General features: G+C 34.6%; 2 protein-coding genes and 1 long non-coding RNA gene across 4 annotated transcripts; all 3 read left to right on the forward strand.

Annotated features, from left to right (window-relative positions):
• The first annotated feature begins 907 nt into the window (after window positions 1–907).
• On the forward strand, window positions 908–9,179 carry LOC127841158 (alpha-tocopherol transfer protein-like). Of its 2 annotated transcripts, none has more exons than XM_052369777.1 (8): window positions 908–1,070; window positions 4,023–4,196; window positions 4,562–4,721; window positions 5,226–5,287; window positions 6,959–7,167; window positions 7,779–7,889; window positions 8,224–8,347; window positions 8,636–9,179. In XM_052369777.1, the coding sequence occupies exons 1-8, from the start codon at window positions 1,055–1,057 to the stop codon at window positions 8,776–8,778; spliced, it is 999 nt and encodes a 332-aa protein (XP_052225737.1). In that variant the 5' UTR covers window positions 908–1,054; the 3' UTR covers window positions 8,779–9,179. The 2 variants fall into 2 exon arrangements, with proteins under 2 accessions (XP_052225737.1, XP_052225739.1); XM_052369779.1 differs by having other exon boundaries at window positions 4,023–4,172.
• Window positions 9,180–11,182: 2,003 nt separating this feature from the next.
• LOC127840484 (alpha-tocopherol transfer protein-like) lies at window positions 11,183–18,479 on the forward strand. The gene is made up of 7 exons (XM_052368903.1): window positions 11,183–11,198; window positions 12,578–12,727; window positions 13,048–13,207; window positions 14,173–14,234; window positions 14,564–14,772; window positions 15,084–15,090; window positions 18,460–18,479. Exons 1-7 carry the CDS (start codon window positions 11,183–11,185, stop codon window positions 18,477–18,479), a joined length of 624 nt encoding a protein of 207 aa, XP_052224863.1.
• Window positions 18,480–18,518: 39 nt separating this feature from the next.
• LOC127841160 (uncharacterized) lies at window positions 18,519–21,673 on the forward strand. Its single transcript, XR_008030742.1, has 2 exons — window positions 18,519–18,572; window positions 20,363–21,673. It is a non-coding gene; the product is annotated as an uncharacterized LOC127841160 (long non-coding RNA).
• Window positions 21,674–22,005: the final 332 nt, after the last annotated feature.

A 22,005-nucleotide genomic window follows, 5' to 3' on the forward strand; every position in this document is an offset into this window, starting at 1 on the left:
TATTACAACATCTACAAGATGGAATGTCTATATACATGAGTTAAATGGTATTAACTTTGGACTGTCGATGGTTGTTTTGAAGGTCTTGTGTGCGTTAGTATGGAATCCGGATAGTGCCATCTATAATATCGCCCTTCTTTCATCAAGGGCGACACTAGACACACGAAGCGATACTTGATCTTTTTCTTGACAGTCGCGGCGATACTTGATCTTTTTCTTTACAGTCGCGGCGACACACAATATTTTTCATGACAGTCGCAGCGACGCACGATATATTTAACTCGATATATCGCCCTTGTGTAGTTAGCCCAAAAGTCGATATATCGAGTTAAATATATCGTATCTGTACTCGGTTTACTAATGCTAGAATAATCTTTTATAAGTGTGTCGATGGCAGCAATATTAATAATAAAAGGTTAAAAATTACTGTAACACCGTTTAAAAACCTGACAGTGGACAGGCGATATTATTACAGGGATATTTGAACGCGACTGTCGCGCAAAATATCGAGTATCGCTTCGTGCGTTTAGTGATTCGGATAACATGGGCGATATTTGAAAAATAAAAGTCGATATATCGAGCTAAATATATCGTGCGTCGCTGCGACTGTCGCGCAAAATATCGTGTGTTGGTGTCGCCCTTTGAACGCGACATTAGACACACGAAGCGATACTTGATATTTGTCTTGACAGTCGCGGCGACACACGATATTTTTCTTGACAGTCGAAGCGACGCACGATATATTTAACTCGATATATCGACTTTTGGGCTACCTACACAAGGGCGATATATCGAGTTAAATATATTGTGCGTCGCTGCGACTGTCAAGAAAAATATCGTGTGTCGCCGCGACTGTAAAGAAAAAGATCAAGTATCGCTTCGTGTGTCTAGTGTCGCCCTTGATGTAAAAAGGCCGAGATTATAGATGACACTATCCGGATTCCGTACGATAGGTTTATTTTCCGATTCTTGTTTCGGTTTAACATTTGAAGTGCAACTGATAACGTTGATTCGGAGTTATATCAAAAGACCTGTCATTTTAAGTTGAAAAAGCATGGCAGAAGAACAAGGTAAGAACAAATATGTTTTATGTATGTGTTTATTTAGTTATTTTTGTATTTATTCATGTATTTATTGATTTTAATTATAAATGTATTTAATATAAAGAAAATGCGGAAATCAATATTAGCACCGCCATTAACAATACTTACTTTTGTTTGCTGAAACATGCTTATTTCACACGAAAATTTCTCATAACAACACTATGAGACCAATCCAGAGGCTGATTCGATACAAGCACCATCAGAACCATGAACATACGGCATATATTTAACCGTGGATTTTCTAAATTAATGTGATCATTAAAGATAGTTTTCCACCATATATAAAACATTTACACGAACATTCGTATTGGTTAAAGGTAATATTTAACTGATATTTAATGTTCATCCATTTGGAAGATAGGGGTCGGTGATAAAAGCTATTGTTACGTATGATTTTGTGTTGTTGTTTTGTTAATATAATACTTAATTTGAATTTATAATTTATAATATATTATTAACATACATTTGAACATGAGCATTTACAAAACGAAACAAAACAACCATCATAAAGCGATCGTGTGATAACTTAATAATCAATCACTAATAATGTATTTTTGATGTAATCTGGGAAAGTCTATGTGCCCGTTTCCTCGAACCAGTGATATGTCGTTAACCCCTTAAACTTAAATGGGATGTGTTTACATACAACACTTTCTGATTGAAATTATGGACATGCGCCTCGGTCCCTTTTATCTTAATTGATCATGTTAAACTTTTGATTTTTTATATATATGGCAACGTTTAAACGCATTAAAGTCCAGTGATCTTCGCACATAACAACGAACTTAATATTTTACGATATCTAACTGAGACCGTAGATAGGGCCGAATGCAGAATGCGATAAGTTACATAGCATGTATTTTACAAAAACTCTCTTTGCATGTTGTGTATTTGAATATGATTAAATTAAAGTGCATGATTTTGAATTTACACGTAAACAGAGGGGATAATCACGTAATAATCAAGATGGCGACGTTCATGCCGAGACAGTTATTTTTCGCCGTTTTATACCCTTTATTACTTTTGTTTAGTTTTTAAAGGACGCTCACTTTCTAGCCATTTCAGTAAAAAAGCTATAAGCGTTTATTTCGTATTAAAATTCGTTTTAAATCTCAACTTAACTCACCGCAAATGTTCTTAATGGAGCAGTAATTTAGTAAGAGAGTAAAGTCGAAATATAGAGCGAAAGAAAAATACGAAATAATCTCAAGCAACTATCTTGCTGATATGCCTGGAAATTTAGCGGCATTAACAAATTAATACAAGTAATTAAGGGTATAAAACGGCGATATTGACCATCACGTGATTACCCCCTCTGGTATATAAGTCTACATCAATGAATTTTATAAAGCGATTGGGTACACTTAAACCTACGACACATTTGGGGCACAACGGGATGGGTCTGTATGCAACTTATGTCCTGTTTTTATAAAATGAATGCATACAGTGTTTATTTCTGTTGAGTCACCTATCTCACGTTAAACCTCAAACTGAATAAAAAAATAGATTTAAAAAGTACTCCATATGGTCGTTACGCGACATTGAGTGTGTCGTAGGACAACGAGGAAAGGGCGCAATTTAATATTTCTATTCCAACACTAGTTAAACAATATTTGGCGAGATAAATGCTGCTCAACAAAACACGTGTTGTGTTACGGATTGTACGTGTGTTACGAAAACTAATAAAATTTATAAAAAGCTGACACAAAAGCTTATGAAACAAAGGATACTTAAGTATATGTGCCTTGGCGACTGTTTTTATGCAAATACATTTATTTTATCACATACACTGGTATTTAACCCTGGTTGTTCATGGCAACCGTGTAATGCTGTTAACATTAAATACTGTTCCTACATGATATCACGGGGGATGAGCGACAAACCTCAGTCAAATGTGTTCAGTATCATGGATTAGGTACGAATAATTGAATGCATTATATATATTTATGTATGCAAGGTAATTTGAACACCCGTTAACCGAGTGAACAGTTTTGCGAGTGTATATAGAAATAGATACCGAAAATTTGACCTTCAAACAAGGACTTGGTCGACATCTTAAACAACAAAATGTTCTGTTAGATCCATCTAGTTAGTAACCAGTTTTGGATATCTGCAAAGAAAATAACGTATGGAAAAAAACATTTAATTTACATTCAAAAGAAAACATACTCATTTTTTGTTCCAATGAAATTATCTATAAAAGATTTCCCCCTTACGTCATTCCGCACGAATTTATGTCACGCAAATAATTATAATCCACTAAACCAATCAAATAATTCAATGACTACGTCATTTTCTATATTAAACCATGCTAAATTAATTTCTAGGCACTGGCAAAATAAAACCAATACAACAAAACATCAAAGCAACTGAAACCTTTTTATTTCTGTTAATAAAATATGGATATATGAATATAACAAATGACTTCAGTCGTTCAGGGCATCGATTTCATTTCGGTATGATAGCCGGTTTCATTTTTAGAACGGTTTAACTTGCAACCAATCATTGAGGTCCCGAATCGTTCTGTTGCGACTGGAGTCAACATGATCGGAAGCAACAGATTTGGTTAAGCAAACGAAAGAAAAAACAATACAAAAAGAAAACTAAACGACATGCACTTAATAAAAATGTATGATTTTAATAAAAATCGTTATTTCGACCAAAATTAAAAAATATAATTAATAAAATGATAACTACTGCTAGTGTCCAAATAAAAATATCATGGTATATATATGTGCGGTGCCAAATCAAGTAATGATTGACATGCAAACAAATCTACAATTCATTTTAAATGCTAACAAACTATGGTTTTCAAGTGATTCTCCTTTAAAAAAGAATTAAAAATGCTAAAATTTATTTTGTTTGCAAAGTTAAAGATGTTTAAAATTTATTTAAGATTGATGTTTTGTCTTTGGCCAGATGACGTCACATTTCTGAGCACCCTTGATGACGTAGGGAAGAAGAAGGCGAAGGAAGAGTTGAATGAGTTAAACGACAAGGATCGGGCGTTAGCAGTACAGAGCCTCAGAGGGTGGGTTCTACAACAGAAATGGCTCAGAGCACCCACCGGTATGGCCTCTCGCGTTTCCATAGGTCTCTGATAGTTCGCTGATTAGCTGTTCAAGTTTTCATTTAAGAAATTCCAAACCGTCTCATATGGAGATGTAGATCTAAAATAAACACCACAATATAAATACAAAGACATAACCATAATAAACAAATATTAGAAATAATAATGTTTTATAGGATCGCTTAATTATATATTACAATAAAATATTTAAAAAAATATTTAAATAATACACAAACTTGCGATTTTTGTGTAACACATGCATGATTAAGTTTGTGTCATGTTTGAATACATGTTACTGTCGGTTCATAAATATATGCTAAAACGCTAATTCCTACAGTCTAAATGCAATTAGTCAGGAGCATTTTAGTCAAACGCATTTTTTATATAGATTTCGGGTTTCTATTACGGTTTCTGCGTGCCCGGAAGTTCAGCCAACTTGCAGCAAGACAGACTTTAGAGAACTACTGGAAGCAGAAGACAAAGTCCCCCGCCTGGTTCCGTGATGTCGACCCGACAGATAAGACTCTCATTGAAATAATAAAAACAGGGTAAAAACTAAAGCTGAGATTATTCATATAGTGTATATGACATAATATATGTACATGAAATAATAACATCGTAACTTTGCCTGGTAGATTATTTGAGAGAAAAAAACTCCTATATTCGATGGGCAAATGAGTTTATGCGTCTTGGTAGATTTAATTATATATTTAAATATTTGCTTTTAAAGTATTTGTTTTTTAAATTAAAAACATTGAATCCCTAATGGATTTTCAATATAAACTAGGTATTATTAAACATTTCGTGAAACAGCTATTTTTCAACGTTGATCAGTGGTGCAACATGTTCTTATAATTTTCCCTATGGCATTACCATTCGTAATAAATACACTGTCCAAATGAGGTTACTCTTCCAATTGAAAGCACAGTTGAAAGAGTCTTATAATACATGATTCTAAAACACACTTACATATATAGTATAATATATTTCCTTTATGGCAGACAGTTTTACACAACAGTAAAATTGATAATCCTCGGTACTGTCGATTTCAGATTCTACTTGATTCCCAGGGCCAAGGACAAACACGGTCAGCGCTTGATCATCGAACGTAAAGGTAATAGGTAAATCTGTAATTAGTACATGTACATAAATATATGGTGAATAATACATCATCCAAAAAGTTCGTAATAAAAACGTTTTTTTTTAAATAGCACTTTGATTGTAATGTATTAATCGTGGACAGGAACGCGGTCATACATTAGTGCAAGTCCAGTCAAAGGTAAACATTTGTATCTCTTTATCTAGCTTCGTATGTTCTCAACGGGTGTGGTCATAAAATGTTTTAGTGTTCCGGACGTAAAACCGCTAACAAAATGCATTTGTTAGATTCCAGAGATAGACGTGACCAACGAATAACTTTATTTCACTAATGTGCTAAGTATGACAAAACAGTCCTCATTATTAATTTAAATTACTTCTATTTTTTTGTTGTGGAAGGCGTGACAATGAGAATAAGGTGCCAAGATTTCACTGGCGCGACAGATATGACAGAACTAACATTGTTTGTCGCACTTGTGTGCTAGATATGACATCAGAAAATGCCTTTATTTAACGGGTGAGGTATACACGTGTGCTAGATTTCATATCTAAGAAAATACATTTGTTTCAAAAGCGATGTTGGCTGAACAAAGACTATATAATACATTTGTCTCTATGGAGAGAAAGAGATGACAAGCTAACAAAATGCCCTTGTTTCACCAGAGAGCTTGACATACCAGAGCTAGCAAAATTACTTCGTTTCAAGATTAATCCACACATACAATAGCTTTGTTTTACTAAAGAGATAGATTTTATTAGGCCTAAAAATACCTCTGTTTCAAGTATGAGCTAGACTTTACAGATCTTATCAAATGCCTTTTTCCACTGGCGACGTAGACATGGCTACGCTTTTAATAAAAACCGTTTCTCGATTGTTACCTAGATATTATGTGATGTACAATATACATGTGTTTTAGAGGCAAGGAAAACACATGCCAACACTTACTCTAATGTCTTTCTTTCACGGGGGAACTGTTAAGTTCTTGTCGGCCGCCATTTTTTCCTCAGTTTGTGGTATATTTACTGCATACATATCTGGCACAACCAAACAAACAGGAATGTAAAACAAAACTAAGCGGCCATTGAAATTTAACAATCATGGCTGCTACCAAAATGAGTAATTAACAGAACATATATCTGGATGTTCCACGCCGTCAGAATCAAACGTTTAGACTTCCTTTATGAACAAATTTGCATCTAAGTAGTAAGTTTCGTTAATATGTTTCAATAATTTTATTAAGATTTTACCTTAAAGTAGCGTGATTTTCGATTTGAATAACTAAATTGACAAGTGAAGCAAAAAGCCTTTCTTTTTTCACTGGTAAGCTTAACATAACAAGCTTATAAAATGACAGTGTGTCACTGGTAAGCTAGAAATAACAAGGAAAACAAAAAACCTTACTTTTACTGTAGAAGTAAACATGCAAAGTCTACACAAATACCCCCAAAGAGATTCGTTTAACAGGTGTGCTATAAATGACAATAGTAATTGCAAACTTATATTTCAATGGCAAGCGAGACATGACCAAATTGCCCAAATGTGTTATTGGTGTGCTGTATATGCCTCAGCGAACAAACTACAGATCTAAATTTCACTGATGAGCTAGACACAGAAAGGCACTCAAAAGCCCTTCTTGCATCGATGTGCTATTATTAAGCTATCAGCATTCCGTTTTGGATTTTACAGGTGTACTGGACATGACACACGTTAAAAAGGTTTGGGGTATTGATAACGTCTTTAAGGCCATCTGTCTCATGTGCGACCACTTAAACAGGGATGAAACCGTTCAAGTCTACGGTCTAAGTGTCGTCATTGACAACACAGACCTCACCATTGGCCACTTCAGGACTTTGCTGGGCCAGGAGTATGGACAAAAGATTATGGACTATTATCAGGTGTGCACTTTTCAAAATTGTCCGCATTTATGTTAAACAATTTAAACTGATTGTGTGTTTAAATAGTGGGATGTGTATGATTCGTGTATGTTTGTGATAAGACTTAAGTATCGACAAAAAGTTTAAGATTAAAATATGTTATGAACCAAACAAAATATGTGTATTTGTAAATGTTCACGTAAAATGCTTCTAGCTGACATTAATTACCGATGCATATTGCAAGAGGAAATAAAACACAAAGTATTAATTCCTTTGCCAAGTAAAACACGACAAGTTGAAATAATCTATATTATGGTTGGTGATTTTTTTTGTCAAACAAAGTAACATATAAAGAACAAACTATTATTATAAAGGTAGAGATAATTGGCTCCTTCGCAGTAAAGCGGTTGATCAATAATATTGGTCTATAGTTTTCAACAGTTTTATTATTATTATAATCCATTTTAATGTTAAGGAATCACAAATCAAGAACCATTATCAGATGAGAAATTATTGTCAACACCCGTCGGTCTTTTATTTAAGGCTAGTGACCGAATTGCCTACTATGCGATGAACATGCAAGGCGATCTAATAAAGCAAACATATAAATAATTGCAAATGTTTGCGTGTAGAACTCGTTGCCTGCTCGGGTAAAAGGGATCCATCTGTACAATGAGTTGGCGCTCTTCGATGCCGTCTGGTCACTAGTTAGCCCCCTATTGAAGCAGAAGACAAAAGATCGGGTAGGAATTCAATTGCTCAGCTGTTGTGAAATTTCTATTATTTCATGTAAGTTTTTTTAAGTGTTTGTTACGTCGGAAATTTTAATATGATATATGGGCTAAATAGTTTTCGCTGTCATTCTGATGTAGAGAGTACAATGCCGTTTTATTCTACTTTTTGTACGCTTACTGAACGTATGCTCACGATTTAAGGTAAACCATTTTGTATTTTTACATCGCTACACATTTTGCCTCCCAAAGTGTTTCACAAAATCGTGTCACCTCTGAGAAATATCTTGAGAAATGTCTAAATTGAAACATCTTAAGTAATTATAAATGAATAAACTTGCTGCAGATGCATTTACACGGTCGAAATTTGACGAAATTGTACGACGAGTTGGGCATGGATTGTCTGCCGACGGAGTACCTCCCCGACGACTACGACGGACCGTCGCCAGGAAACTGTCAACAAATCATTGGTACTAAGAATTCAAAATATATAATCAACGTCATTTAGGCAGGTTTTGTTTCGGCGAGGCCCATATAAGATTCACAATTTATCAAAGGAGTCCAATTATAAAAAGATCCCCATTGTGCGTGACAATATAGAACGCATTGTTTTGTTTAGTACTGTGATGCTATGTCATTCTAAAAACTAATAACAGTTTGAACCATACAAACATTTTATGGAGAAATAAACAAAAAATAAGTTTTATTCTACTAAGAATTATAAATTAAATAAAAATCACCATCACCGCATGTTTCAGACGACATGCTGTCGGATCTGCAGTCTCCGGAGTTCTGCACCTACATCAAGGATCTCTCCAGCGACAAATATGGCGTCGACGTTGACCTTCTCAAACAGAGTGACGAACCTGCTGCCTCGTTCAGGAAGCTCAATGTCGATTAATATAAATGTCAGTTGCGAATGTTTAGTTAACTTTTATACATCGCGTCATTGGAATGCAAAATTCAAAAGTTTCTAAGCAATTGGAGCTGTCTTTTACAAACGGCGGGAAAGCTGTAATTTTAATTGAAAATGATGTCTGTATTAAAAGTTGTGGTTTGCTATAAAATGTTATTTATGTGTTTATAACTGTTTCTTGTTATTCATTAAGAAATATAATCGAAGTGTTAAAGAGGATTAAAGTTACATATCTTACGAATATTTTATTGTTAAAGTAAACGTGTTCCACCTGATGCAAATATTGAGTATACTATTATAGCTGTTGTGAAAATTTCCCTTTAGTCTTTTATTATTGTTGCAGTTTAGATTGTATACAGTAAAAACTGCTTTGCAGGTCTATTATATTAACGTGTTTCTTCTCTGACATTGTACCTGAACTATAAATCAAACAGTGATAGCTTCAGAACGTTCAGACTTGATCATCAACAGATCATAGTTTTGTTTCGTAAACATGCATTAAGCTGTCAATATAAATGAATTGTATATGCCAAACTTAGCGAAATACATTGATCGAATGTTTCAAAACAAAAGGCATGGGAAGGTTTTCCAGACTATTATGTAGTTAAAGACTGAACAATAACATATGAGTCGCGTTCTGATAAAACTGGGCATAATGCATGTGCGTAAAGTGTCGTCCAAGATTAATCAGGGACGACACTTTCCGCCTTAATTGGATTTTTGCTAAGAAGAGACTTCATTTAAACGAAAAATGTCATAAAAGCTTAAAGTGTCGTCCCTGATTTGCCTGTGCGGACTTCACAGGCTAATCTGTAACGACACTTTACGCACATGCATTAAGCCCAGTTTTCTCAGAACGCGGTTCATATTGTAAATATGCGTTTGTCTGATGATAGCTGGCAGCAGATAGCAGTTGCGTATAGTGCTTACAACACACTTTACAGAAACATGTATTAAATAAGATAAGAGTACCGGAAATTACTATGATTTCCTTATTTATACTTTTATTGCTTTTTTTATTAAGTCTGTATTCTATGTGTGTTTAGAATTACACTTTGGTCTTGTTTCAGTTCATAGAATATAGCAAATGCATGCGTGATTCATAAATGCAAGTCTTATAATTTAATTTATTTTGAGTTATAGTTTTACTTTACTATAAGACATTTGTTATGTGTTCAAGATATTGATTCGTGTTCGAAAATAACATCTGCTATGCGTCCAACATCTCAGTAAAATTTTGGTCATAAAATACTTTGTTAATTATGCTACTTTCGCCCTGGAAATTGTTTTTATTTGGATCTGTTTTCATATGATAAATATATATTTTACTTCTTATTGGTATAACTCTGATATGATTTCTTGCTATAAGTCGTCTCTAGCTTACGAGGTAATTTCTCATTTAACTTCTGACGTAAGTCAGTTGATCATTTAAGCATTGCTTGGAATTAATTGTGCTTTATATTATATTTAACTGAACAAATCTATTTAACATTACATTTTAACAAATAAAAGCATTTCGATGAGTATTGCGCAATAACATAATTGATGCAATGGGTTTTCCTTGTTTCATAATTCAGCGCTTTACTCCATAATGTTGCTTATTTTACCCCTTATGTTATATTTGCATGCTCTTGGAATACCCTATTATAGTATATTTGGGCCGCACAAATGTTGTACAAACCAGCATAATTATGCTTATACGGGCAGCTTTCACAGTTGATGGTTATAAACAAATGTGTGTATTTTTCGTTTCGTTCACGTTTACTCTGCATGATACAAAAGAGCGATAACTGTAATCGGAAACTGTGAATAACTGGTGTATCTCTCATTGATTCATAACACGTGATCTCTTAAAAATACAAAGGCATCTTGTTCATGCACATATATTATATCATTCATACATAATAATCGCCTTAAAGGGCTATATTTCCATTGAACCGTAACTGAGGTGTTCCAACCTTTAATTATCGTATTGTACATCGCATCTTGTTCGCCAGTCATGCCTGAGAAAATCCATTGATCCAGATCAATACGTGCGAATTTATTGGGGTAGATTTGCTATTGTATCGTAGATTTGCTATTGTACCTTTAATATCGAAAGACCTTTTTATTAATTCGCTTTTATTTTGTGTGATAGGAGGGTTTTATTAGACTCGGATATTCAACATTGTGGTGTATAAAGTCAAACAAAGAGGGGAGATAAAGACTATATTGGGATGTATAAATAAACACGTTAAGGATTATATTCATGTACTGAAATTTCGCTCGGTGTTTCATAAGCATTTTGTATAGCCGGGTACTTAGCAGTATTTATAGCTCCTCAACGCATGGGATAACAGCATACATATTTTTCAAGTAAGACTGCGTTCTTCTATCGTTGAGAAGGACCATGGCTGTTGAACCAGGTATGTTTTGTTTTGTTTTTAATATTATAAGACACCAATAGGGTGTGTAAACTACACTAAGTGATATCCATTTAAACTTCTACCGGATGTTTTTTTGACGATGGTAGCGTTGATTTACGAGTGTAGTTATATTACAGATATACATGTTAAACATACGCACTACCCGAAGTTAAGCGTTTTAAGGAAATATATTAAACGACCTATCGTACGTTTGATATGCTTTTATTGCATTGGTAATTTGCTTATAATTAACACTATCATAAAATTCCAAAGCAAGAAAGTCCAAAAAATAAAGAGACCCTTTCACGTTTTGGTAAATTGACAACATTGAAAAAAAGATTTGCGTTCTAGTTATGATATTTGCTCGGAAACATTACAACTCAACCTTACATTATATGCATCTTTTGACTATTTAAGAACCAGAAAAGTATAAAGCATTACAAACGCGAGACGATTAAAGATTTTGAAAAGTTCTGTTGTTATCGTTACATTTTGTGACACTACGAGGTTCGCTTATATAGAGTATAAAATACACTAACTGAGCACGGATGGCGGCGTGGTTTAATTGGTAGACTTATACTCCCAGTTTCCGTGGTTTTACCCCGATTTACTATTACTTTTTATTTTTTTGTTTTTATGGAGCTATTTTGTTCCAATTTTTATATTTATCAATTTGAAGCATTTAATGACAATCTTCAATACCTGCCAAATTCTATGAAAAGGTCCCTTTAACAGTCATACACAGAAGATCAAAAAGGACGGCTTTAAGACATTGTTGTTTTTTTATAATTATGATTATTGAGCTTGCAAAATCCCTAGTAAAGAGATTTCAATATCAATTTATAGAAAGTTCCATTTGCAAAGTGTTAAGAAGGTTGATAATTTTTCAGTTGTATGTTAAAAATCATCAATTTTGTAAATTAAATGTAAAAGAAAATTCATCCAATTTAAAATAAAATAAAATGAACTTCTAAACTTACTATTTATCAGTGTGGCTGTTAAATGCAATAAGAGTACGCGTACAAAATGTTTCAAGAAGTGCAATAAGTTGTTCAACAGTTAATTACTCACCTAAATATATATTTTACGTTTAATTACGACATAACTGTAAAGAAATACCAGTGTTTGTTAAGCATTAATCCAATATTTAAGCGTGTGCATGTAACTAAGTATAAAAATAAACGTTTGAGTGTTTTACTACTATATGGCTTTTTTAAAATATTTTTCCACTGAGAGTTTTAATAAAATTTTCGTATTTCCTGTTGTCGGATGACGTCAACGTTTTGTTGTCCCTAATCATCATCGCTCTTCTTTTGTCAGATGACGTAAACTCGACGTGCTAATTAAAACTAATATATCTCTCGCTCTTCTGTCTACAGATGACGTCAAATTTGTGAGCGCACTAGATGACGCAGCGAAGAAGAAGGCGAAGGAGGAATTGAACGAATTAAATGACAAGGATCGTGCGCTCGCTGTGCAGACCTTACGACAGTGGGCCCTGCAACAGAAGTGGCTGAAAACACCAACCGGTAAAATCGCCTGCTCACTTTTAAGTATCATAAGACATAGTATTGCAGTTGTACGGATAAAATATGCGTTTATATAAACTCTAATACTGTTTATATGCCTAACTAGAAACTAAATTTTTCTTAAGTTATTAAAAAACAACACTTTCACTGCGAACAAATAGTTTATTATACTGTACACTCAATATAAATATTGCATTTCCGTGTCTTTGTTAACAGATCATACATTGTTTTGGTGTTATACTTCTCTCAGCATAATCGATTAACAATACTGTTAATCAAATTATATTATAAGTCACTATCACACCTTCTCTATAATCCAGATTTCGGGTTTCTTCTTCGGTTTATGCGCGCCCGGAAGTTCAGTCAACTTGGTGCTCGACAGACTTTAGAGAACTACTGGAAACAGAAAACCAAGTCGCCAGCCTGGTTCCGTAATGTGGATCCCCATGACAAAACAATAGTGGAAATCTTAAAAACTGGGTATTTATCAGCTGTGAATGCTCTGCTTCATCAATCAGCTTTTTAACACGCATGACTTAGTCAATATAATATAATTTTTCATTGAGGGAAACCCTTAACACCAACAGCTTAATTACTGTATTTGTATAATAGATACCGGTTTTGCTTATTGTAACATTACAGAAGACACAATGGTTAACGCAAAAAAATACTTTACTATTTGTATTGCTTGATATTTTACAGGTAATTCTGTTCGGCTCAAGGTCCCATAAATTGGCTAGGTAATGGGTATTTGATATTGGGAATTCAAAATCAAGCGATGACCGAGCACCCAGCTGGAAATAGGGTTTTCGAACTATAGCACATATCTATCCAGGGCGGATTATCCAGCTGGATAATGGGTTTTCAAACTTCAGCGAATAACGATCCATGGCAAATATCCAGCTGTGTATTCAGTATTTGAACTATTGCGAATATCGAGCCAAGGTATTATAACTACATGTAGTTGTGTATTGTGTATTCGAACTATTGCCAATATCGAGTCAATGTCGAATATATGGAAAGGGTATCCGAACAATTGCGAATACCTTATTCCCATGTGGGTATAACACCATTGCTCGATATTGAAACCCCAATACCAAATAACAATAATTTTGCTTACTTTATGGACCTTTCTGTTCAAATAATGTTGCTTTACGTCAGATTTCACGCTCTGTTGTGTAAAACCTGCATCCAACTTCCCACGGCAAACTTACTCATTTACATATTTCTAGGTTGCGTTCACATTCAAAAAGCCCTACTTTATTTGTCAACCTTCGGTATCTCTTATTCAAATTTCAAACATGAAATATAAGCGAATAGTATTTAGAACAAAAATGTAATCATAGACTGCAAACTTCTCATATAAAATTGTTTCGTCAATTGATGATTGTGTGCATTAAGTGGTGAAGAAATACCGTAATAAATGTAATCTGATCATTTCACAGGTTCTACATTATCCCCAAGGCGCGTGACAAGCAGGGTCGACGCATCGTCATCGAGCAGTTAGGTACGTGAATGGGTAATGAAAGATTGAAATAGCACACCATTTTGAGAGATATTAAATATCAACCAAACATAAAACAATATAAAAAAAACAACAACAAACACAATGTTCGTTTGTTTAATAAAGAAAACTGTGCAACAAGTGTCCAAAATAGACCTTTCTGTTCAAAATGACATTTCTGCTGAAGTTATTTCGTATCATGCGTTTTTATCATCACAGAATATACATGTTTAAGATTTATTTAAAACGTGTTTGAAAAAAGCCTTAATTTGTTATATTAATGAACACCTTTAGAACACGTCTCCAGACAATATATTTTATGTGAAATACAGCAAAGCTCGACATGACAAAGGTGAAGAAGACTTGGGGTCTGGATAATGTGTTCAAAGCCATCTGCCTCTGTTGCGAATATTTGACAAAAGATGAGACGGTTCAGGTACACGGTCTGTGCGTGTTACTTGACGACACGGATGTCTCCATGAGTCACATTATGTCCATGATGGGACAGGAGAACGGCAAGAAAATCATGGAATATTATCAGGTATGTGGGATTTTACAGGAGCAGTTGTTATTGTTTTACCATATTGATAACACGGTTTTAATCATATTGTTATTTAGCTAAATGTGTGTAAGGAAAACCGTATTCTAGTGGTTTTATTTGATGGAAAACAACATCGAGGGAGTATTAAGCTAGATGACCTTCGATAAACGTGTCCAGATTTTATCATTCTTATATTCATACCCGTAGCCGGGGGGGCGGGGGTGCGTTGGGTGCGTTCGAGTAAAACAGATGTGTACTAGAAGTTGCACCCAACTTTATTTGACGCAAAAACGATTATATATCTTTTCCAGGAACCAAGTGAGTCTTCGTATTTAAGCGTTACAATAATGTTGTATTCAATACGCAACCGACAGGTCACCATATAATTAATGCCTCGATGAAGTCATGTCCAAGTTAGCGTAAAATTGTTAAAATCAACAGTTAAGTATTAAGTTTTGACGGCAAAATGTGAGAAGATCTAAGAAGCCGGTCATTCAGAATGGAATTGGAATCTTTGTTATAAATAGATTTTTGTTTTCTGTATAATGCCAAATTATTAAGCTGGCACTCTAATTCGAAACTATATCATAACATAATGATGAAGCATACTTATTGTGGGTTGAAATTCCAGTCCAATAATCTTTTTCGACAATTATCTAAATGGCTGGAAAAAACAATTTGATTAACTTGAATAATTAATCTTATAAAAAAGAAAATACATGTTAGATGATTATTAACGGAATGTTATGCCAGCTTTCGAAAATGACTGAAATCAAAGGACACCCTGTCGACTATTGTCGAAGACTAATGAGTCACTGGTTAATAATTTTGCATTATACCACGATTTATAACAATTACACATTGTGCACAGCATTTTCGACATGATGTGCATTGTCTTTTTGATATATCCCCGTACAGCCATTGTCGGATCCCCTAAATGGTTTTCCACCAAAAGAATACCAGCTATGCTCAAGACAGAATATTTTTTTGTTGAATGACAAGAACACAAATCATTTATACAAACCAATGAAGCTGTTTTGTAGTTTAGCAACACTAATGGCGGCATCTGTTATGCTCCACCTACAAAACTTTCCACCATGTTTTAATTATGTCAAACTTGACCCTATGAAATATGTCCCACTCTTAAACAATTGTTATAATGAATTTAAAACTACAACATCTGATCAGGTGGACGCTAACGTTTAATGTTCAATAACTGTGACGGGTCTTGAGCATATATTGGGCAAATAAGTTCATATTTTTTTCTTCAACGTCCTGGTATACAATGTTAAGGACTTAGAGACCAAAGGGCCAGTAGTATGTGGTTATAGGGTCTTTATGAAGCCCGATTTGTTATATGTTTCTGAAATTCGTAAATAAAAGTATAACTAATTTGTTAAAATAGTTTTAAAAAATAAAAATAAAAATGTTGATTTCTGTTTAGTATTGATGCAGATTAGAGAAGACCCAGTTTTGTTTATCAGTGTTTGTTGTACAATACACTAGTAGCACGTTAAGAGCAATGCTAGCTAGGCCTCTGGAACTATTCATAATTGCAGACAAACAGTTGTTTTGAAAAAAAGTCAAATATTTCCATTTTATTTTCTCGTTTTATGAATGGTAGCATTTTGGAATGATAAAACACACCACTTTTATCAAGATTCCAATAAATAATGATATTTTATACTGTTCTTATTGTTGATTTTACATTCTATAACTGTGTTGTTGCATATATAAACAAAGTGTGTGCCCTCATACTAGTGTCGGGTTAAACACCGTATAAAATGATTTCCGTGACTGATCGAAAAAGGTGGTTATTGAAAAACGGTAGTGTGGAATTTGTTATATCATATTCATGTCGATCTGTCACTGAGTATGGTCAATGAAAGTGAAATTTCATATGACAATTCTCTATAAGTTCAGTCTCCAAGTACAGTTAAAAAGTCACCAGAATGCAGGATTTTACGTTTCATTTTCAAAATTGTCTAGGGGGAGAACCACCAACAGCCCGATTGCATCCCCTTCCGTTTATACCCCATTCGCTTCTTCGTTGCTCAAAAACAATCGTTGCTGGGAAAATTCGCGACACCTTTACAAAACCCTGGCTACTGTATTAACAAACTAGTTTGAAGAATGTCCTTTAAGCTGTTTGTCTTTGTCTTTCAATTTCTCTGTCTGGTCGATGAATTTGTTTCATGAATGTGTGTGATATTTCGTAAGTTTCGTTTTGCGATTTTTATCTATCTACGTTTACAATATCTTAATGCACGGCCCCTTTTCAACTGTGAAATTATTGAAATTATAGACTTTTTAAAATTACAAAGCGCAAAGATTTAATGTTTGGTATGTAGCATCGTATTGTAATTTTCTGCAAATTTTGTTCAAATGATGCCTCTGTTTTAACGAATAAAAAAGACCTTTATTTCTTTCCTTAGAATTCCCTGCCCGCGCGGATGAAGGGACTTCATATCTACAACGAGCCCACGTTCTTTGATGCCATCTGGGCGATCTTCAGTCCGTTGATGAAGCAAAAGACAAAAGATCGGGTATAGAGTTGTACGAATATTTATGCATCAGATCAGTATGTTGAAAGTGTGTATATTCATAAAATTAACAGTTTATACAAAGATATAGAGCGAAATCGCTAGGTTCTGCACCTCGTTGTTCCGTATTACCGTATTACCTGATTGGTCAATACATAACTGTTTAAATTGTTTGAAATTCAATCTTTTGATTGAATTAATGCAATTTATTTTTAGCGAGGCTGTTTTCGGATAGAACCCGAGCTATTGTCATAGCCAGCTCGTCCGCCGTCCGACGTCCGCCGTCCGCCGCAGGCGTCGTGCATAAACCTTAACATTGGCTCTAAAATCAAAGTGCTTCCACCTACAACTTTGAAACTTCATACGTAGATGCACCTTGATGAGTTTTACACGCCACACCCATTTTTGGGTCACTAGGTCAAATGTCAAGGTCAATGTGACCTCTAATATCAAACTTTAACATAGGCTCTAAAATCAAAGTGATTCCACCTACAACTGTTAAACTTCATATGTAGTTGCATCTTGATGAGTTCTACATACCACACCCAATTTTGGGTCACTAGGTCAAAGGTCAAGGTCACTGAGACGTCTAATATAAAACTTTAACAAAAATCTTAACAGAGCCTCTAAAATCAAAATACTTCCACCTTCAACTTTGAAACTTCATATGTAGATGCACCTTGATGAGTTCTACACGCCACACCCATTTTGGGTCACTAGGTCAAAGGTCAAGGTCACTGTTACCTCTAAAAAAAATATAAAAAAATAAAAAAAAATCTGACAAGCTTTCGCAGCCGAGCGTGGCACCCGTTATGCGGTGCTCTTGTTTATAACTGGCGTTCTATTAGTACAACGTTTAATGCAAATGTTGCAATTTAATCATATATGTCAACAGTCCTTGAAACTTTCTGTGTCTGCTGCTTCTAGGTTTTGTTTATATTTACAAAAAAATGTCATTTACAAACAGATTTACACATGTAAAATATTTTAAGAACAATTTCTTTTTTATGTGACAAATAAATCGACCTATGATAAAAAGTGTCAAGTAAAATCCCCGTTACTAGTATTCACTTTTTAACATAATATTTTCATGAATAAATATACATAAATACATGTTTGTTAAATACCCTTCTGTTCATTACAGATGACCTTACACGGCCGTAGTCTGACAAAGGTATACGACCAGTTTGGAATGCAGTGTCTGCCTTCCCGACGACTATGACGGGCCGTCGCCAGGAACTGTTCGGCAAATCACTGGTATTATAGCCTTACTTTGCATGTGCGAAAAGGTTAATCCCATATAAGCATGTGCAGTCTGCACAGGCTTATCGGGGACTCTTTCCGCTTAGACTGGATTCTCGTTTAGAAGATACTTCTTAAAAAAAATCAATATTAGCGGAAATTGCTGTCTCTGATTAGCCTGTGCGAACTGCACAGGCTAACATGGGACACTACTGTAGGCACATGCATTTGGCCCCGTTTTCTCAGAATGAGGCTCAGATTGCAAGACTTTGCTTTGATTTAACAACATTCCAGAAATTCGCTCACTGTATTAATCGCACAGTGATTTCATTGTATACATACTATGACGTCTTGAACATATAAGTTACTGTCATATGTATACGGATGCGTAAGCACACTTCCCGACTGTGCATACACACGAAGATATAGTCCGCGGAAGAATATTTCTGAATAATTATATTTTTTGTATTTAATAAAAGTCACGTCTAATCATGATAGGGTTCACATTTTATGCACTTTCAAATCTAGATACAGCGTTGTGTATGTTCTTGCGTAATCATGCAGCTTCTACGCATGTAAAAATAAATTTGAGATGGAAACGTTTGCTTATTTATCAAATCATTTGAATTGCATTATAAATTAATTTAATGACGGGCAAACCGAGTATTTATACATAGTTACGCCCAACCAATATACAGTATGGTGATTTTCGCATATGTTTAGTGGGAGCTTATCATGCAACTATTAGCGCAAAATGAAAAAAGTATTACAGATTTCCAGTAATACAACTCACATTATCACAATAGTTAGTTAAAAAGCGCCATCTATTGACACAATATTGTATTTCAGAATATATTTAGCTTCAAGAGATAGTGTAGTGGCGAACAAGAAAAAGTTGTGCGATTTGTCGAAAAGAGTTGTTTGCTTTTTTCCTTTTGTATTCTTGTTCATAATAGAAAAGAAGAACAAAACATAATGTCTTACACGCACATAAGCAGTTTCTTATGTAAAACAAAATGAACATACAAAATAGAAACCCAATAGATTGTTTTTCCAAAGAAACACAATAATCTAATAATAGATAAACATTTCAAATACTAGTATGTGTTAAAACGTCGTTTTACTATCAGCTTAACATGTCGTTGTCATCGATAAAATGGAACAATAATTATAATATTGAAGAACATATGATATAAAATTTATTACAATTCCATATCATGAAATGATTTTATTCAGTATGTCATTTTCACTCGAAGCATCAGTGCTTCTTTAACTAAAGTATAGGGTGTTCATGCATTTTTTAAATAAGGTTTTGATGAAACTGATTAATAAAACCTAATAGCGATGGGATAACATAACTTTTTAAACATTGGCGTCTACACTGAAAAAGCCTCGCTTTGGGAAAGTGGGACTTTATGCATGCGCGAAAAGTGGCCTGTGTAGTCTGCGCAGGCTAATCAGGCATGTAACTTTCTGTCTAAACTGCATATTATTTAAGATAATACTTTATTTAAACGAAATATACCGTAAAAGCGAAAAGTGTCGTCCCCTGTTAGCCTGTGCGGACTGCACAGGCTAATCTGATATGACTCTTTACGAACATGCATTAATCAACGTTTTCCCAGAGCGCAGCTCATAACATGTTGGCCCCTATATTAAACAAGTTTTTTAACCCCAAACTTTTTTTAGCGAAAAGTGTCCTCTCTGATCAGCCTGTGTGGACTGCACTTGCTACTCTGGGACGAGACTATACCCACATGCATTAAGCCTGGTTTTTCCAAAAGCGCGGCCTGTATTTATTTCAGACGACATGGTGGCCGAGTTGCAGTCTCCAGAGTTCTGCGCGTACATCAAGAATCTCTCCAGCGACAAATATGGCGTCGATCTTAACCTTCTGAAACAGAATGACGCACCCGTTGCCTCGTTCCGCAAACTCAATGTCGACTGATACATTTTTGAACATTCATTAATTCATCTTGCCTTGTCACACGTGACATTATTTCTGTGTTGTTTACTTTTTCTGTGTTGTACAAATAAAATTATTGTAAGAGAAATGATCAAAGTCCTTTTAAATAGATTGCATATTTCCAATTGTTCTATACATTCATTGATTGATAATTTTGTTCACATATTTAATTGTTCAAATGGATGTGATAAATAATGTTACTATTTTTTCAGTGTGTATTTTAGAATTTACGTGTATGGTACCGTGGGTTCGTTATATTTTATTGACTGGGCGTTGGAAAACATTATTTAATGTTGGGTATGTAAACCATTGCATTGTCAAACAATCCTGGTTTTTTCGTTGTGGTTCATTGAAGTATATTACACATCATAATGTTAACACCAGTACTGTATTAAACACTCCTATGTAAGCGAACGGCTAAAACGTGTCCTCTTGAATAATAGTCGCTAACATGCACCAAGTTCAAACTAATTAAGCCGCCATTCAATTGAAATGAGCCTCGCTCAAAGAAAACCGTGCTTAATGCATGTGAGTTAAGTATCGTCACTAGTGTGTCTGTGCATTCTGTAATATGGGACGTGCAATATGGCAATACTTCGATCTAGGAAAACCGGGCTTAATGCATTGGGGTAAGTATCGTCACTAGTGTGTCTGTGCATTCTGTAATATGGGACGTGCAAATCGGCAATACTTCGATCTAGGAAAACCGGGCTTAATGCATGTGTGTTAAGTATCGTCACTATGTGTGTCTGTGCATTCTGCAATATGGGACGTGCAAATCGGCAATATTTCGCTCTAGGAAAACCGGGCTTAATGCATGTGTGTTAAGTATCGTCACTATGTGTGTCTGTGCATCCTGCAATATAAAACGTGCATATCGGCAATACTTCGCTCTAGGAAAACCGGGCTTAATGCATGTGTGTTAAGTATCGTCACTAGTGTGTCAGTGCATTTCGTGCAATTTTGCAATACCGGTACACAATTCGGGTATCGCATTTCTAACCAATCACTTCTACATTCTTAATTAAATGATATCGTGTGCTAATATAAACCTACATTATTCAGACATTTATTTACTTACCCATGCTTTTGTTTGTTTTAGTTCATTTGTGTGCAATTGAAATTTAACTAATAAAACACCTTTAAACAACACTTATTACATACTGCTTTATCGACAAAAAATTCTTTAACCGAGGAAACCAATATTTGTTTGTTACAATCAAAGACCTATAAAATACCCTATTATCTAGGTCTTTGTAACAATAGACCAGTTTCACAATACTACCGCTGTTGCTATTTTCAGATATCACGTGACGCGTCGAATTTCAGAACGAGGCTGAACGTGTATAGATCTTTGGGCTTTTTGGCGGAGAATATCGATGATTATAAATCGGATGATTTGTATTAATTACATTCGGGATTTTCATGCGCACTGGCACTATTTACAATTACGGCAAACATATGCATACATGCATGTATTGT

The sequence above is a fragment of the Dreissena polymorpha genome, chromosome 8 (assembly GCF_020536995.1).
Source record: "Dreissena polymorpha isolate Duluth1 chromosome 8, UMN_Dpol_1.0, whole genome shotgun sequence".
Taxonomy (NCBI): domain Eukaryota; kingdom Metazoa; phylum Mollusca; class Bivalvia; order Myida; family Dreissenidae; genus Dreissena; species Dreissena polymorpha.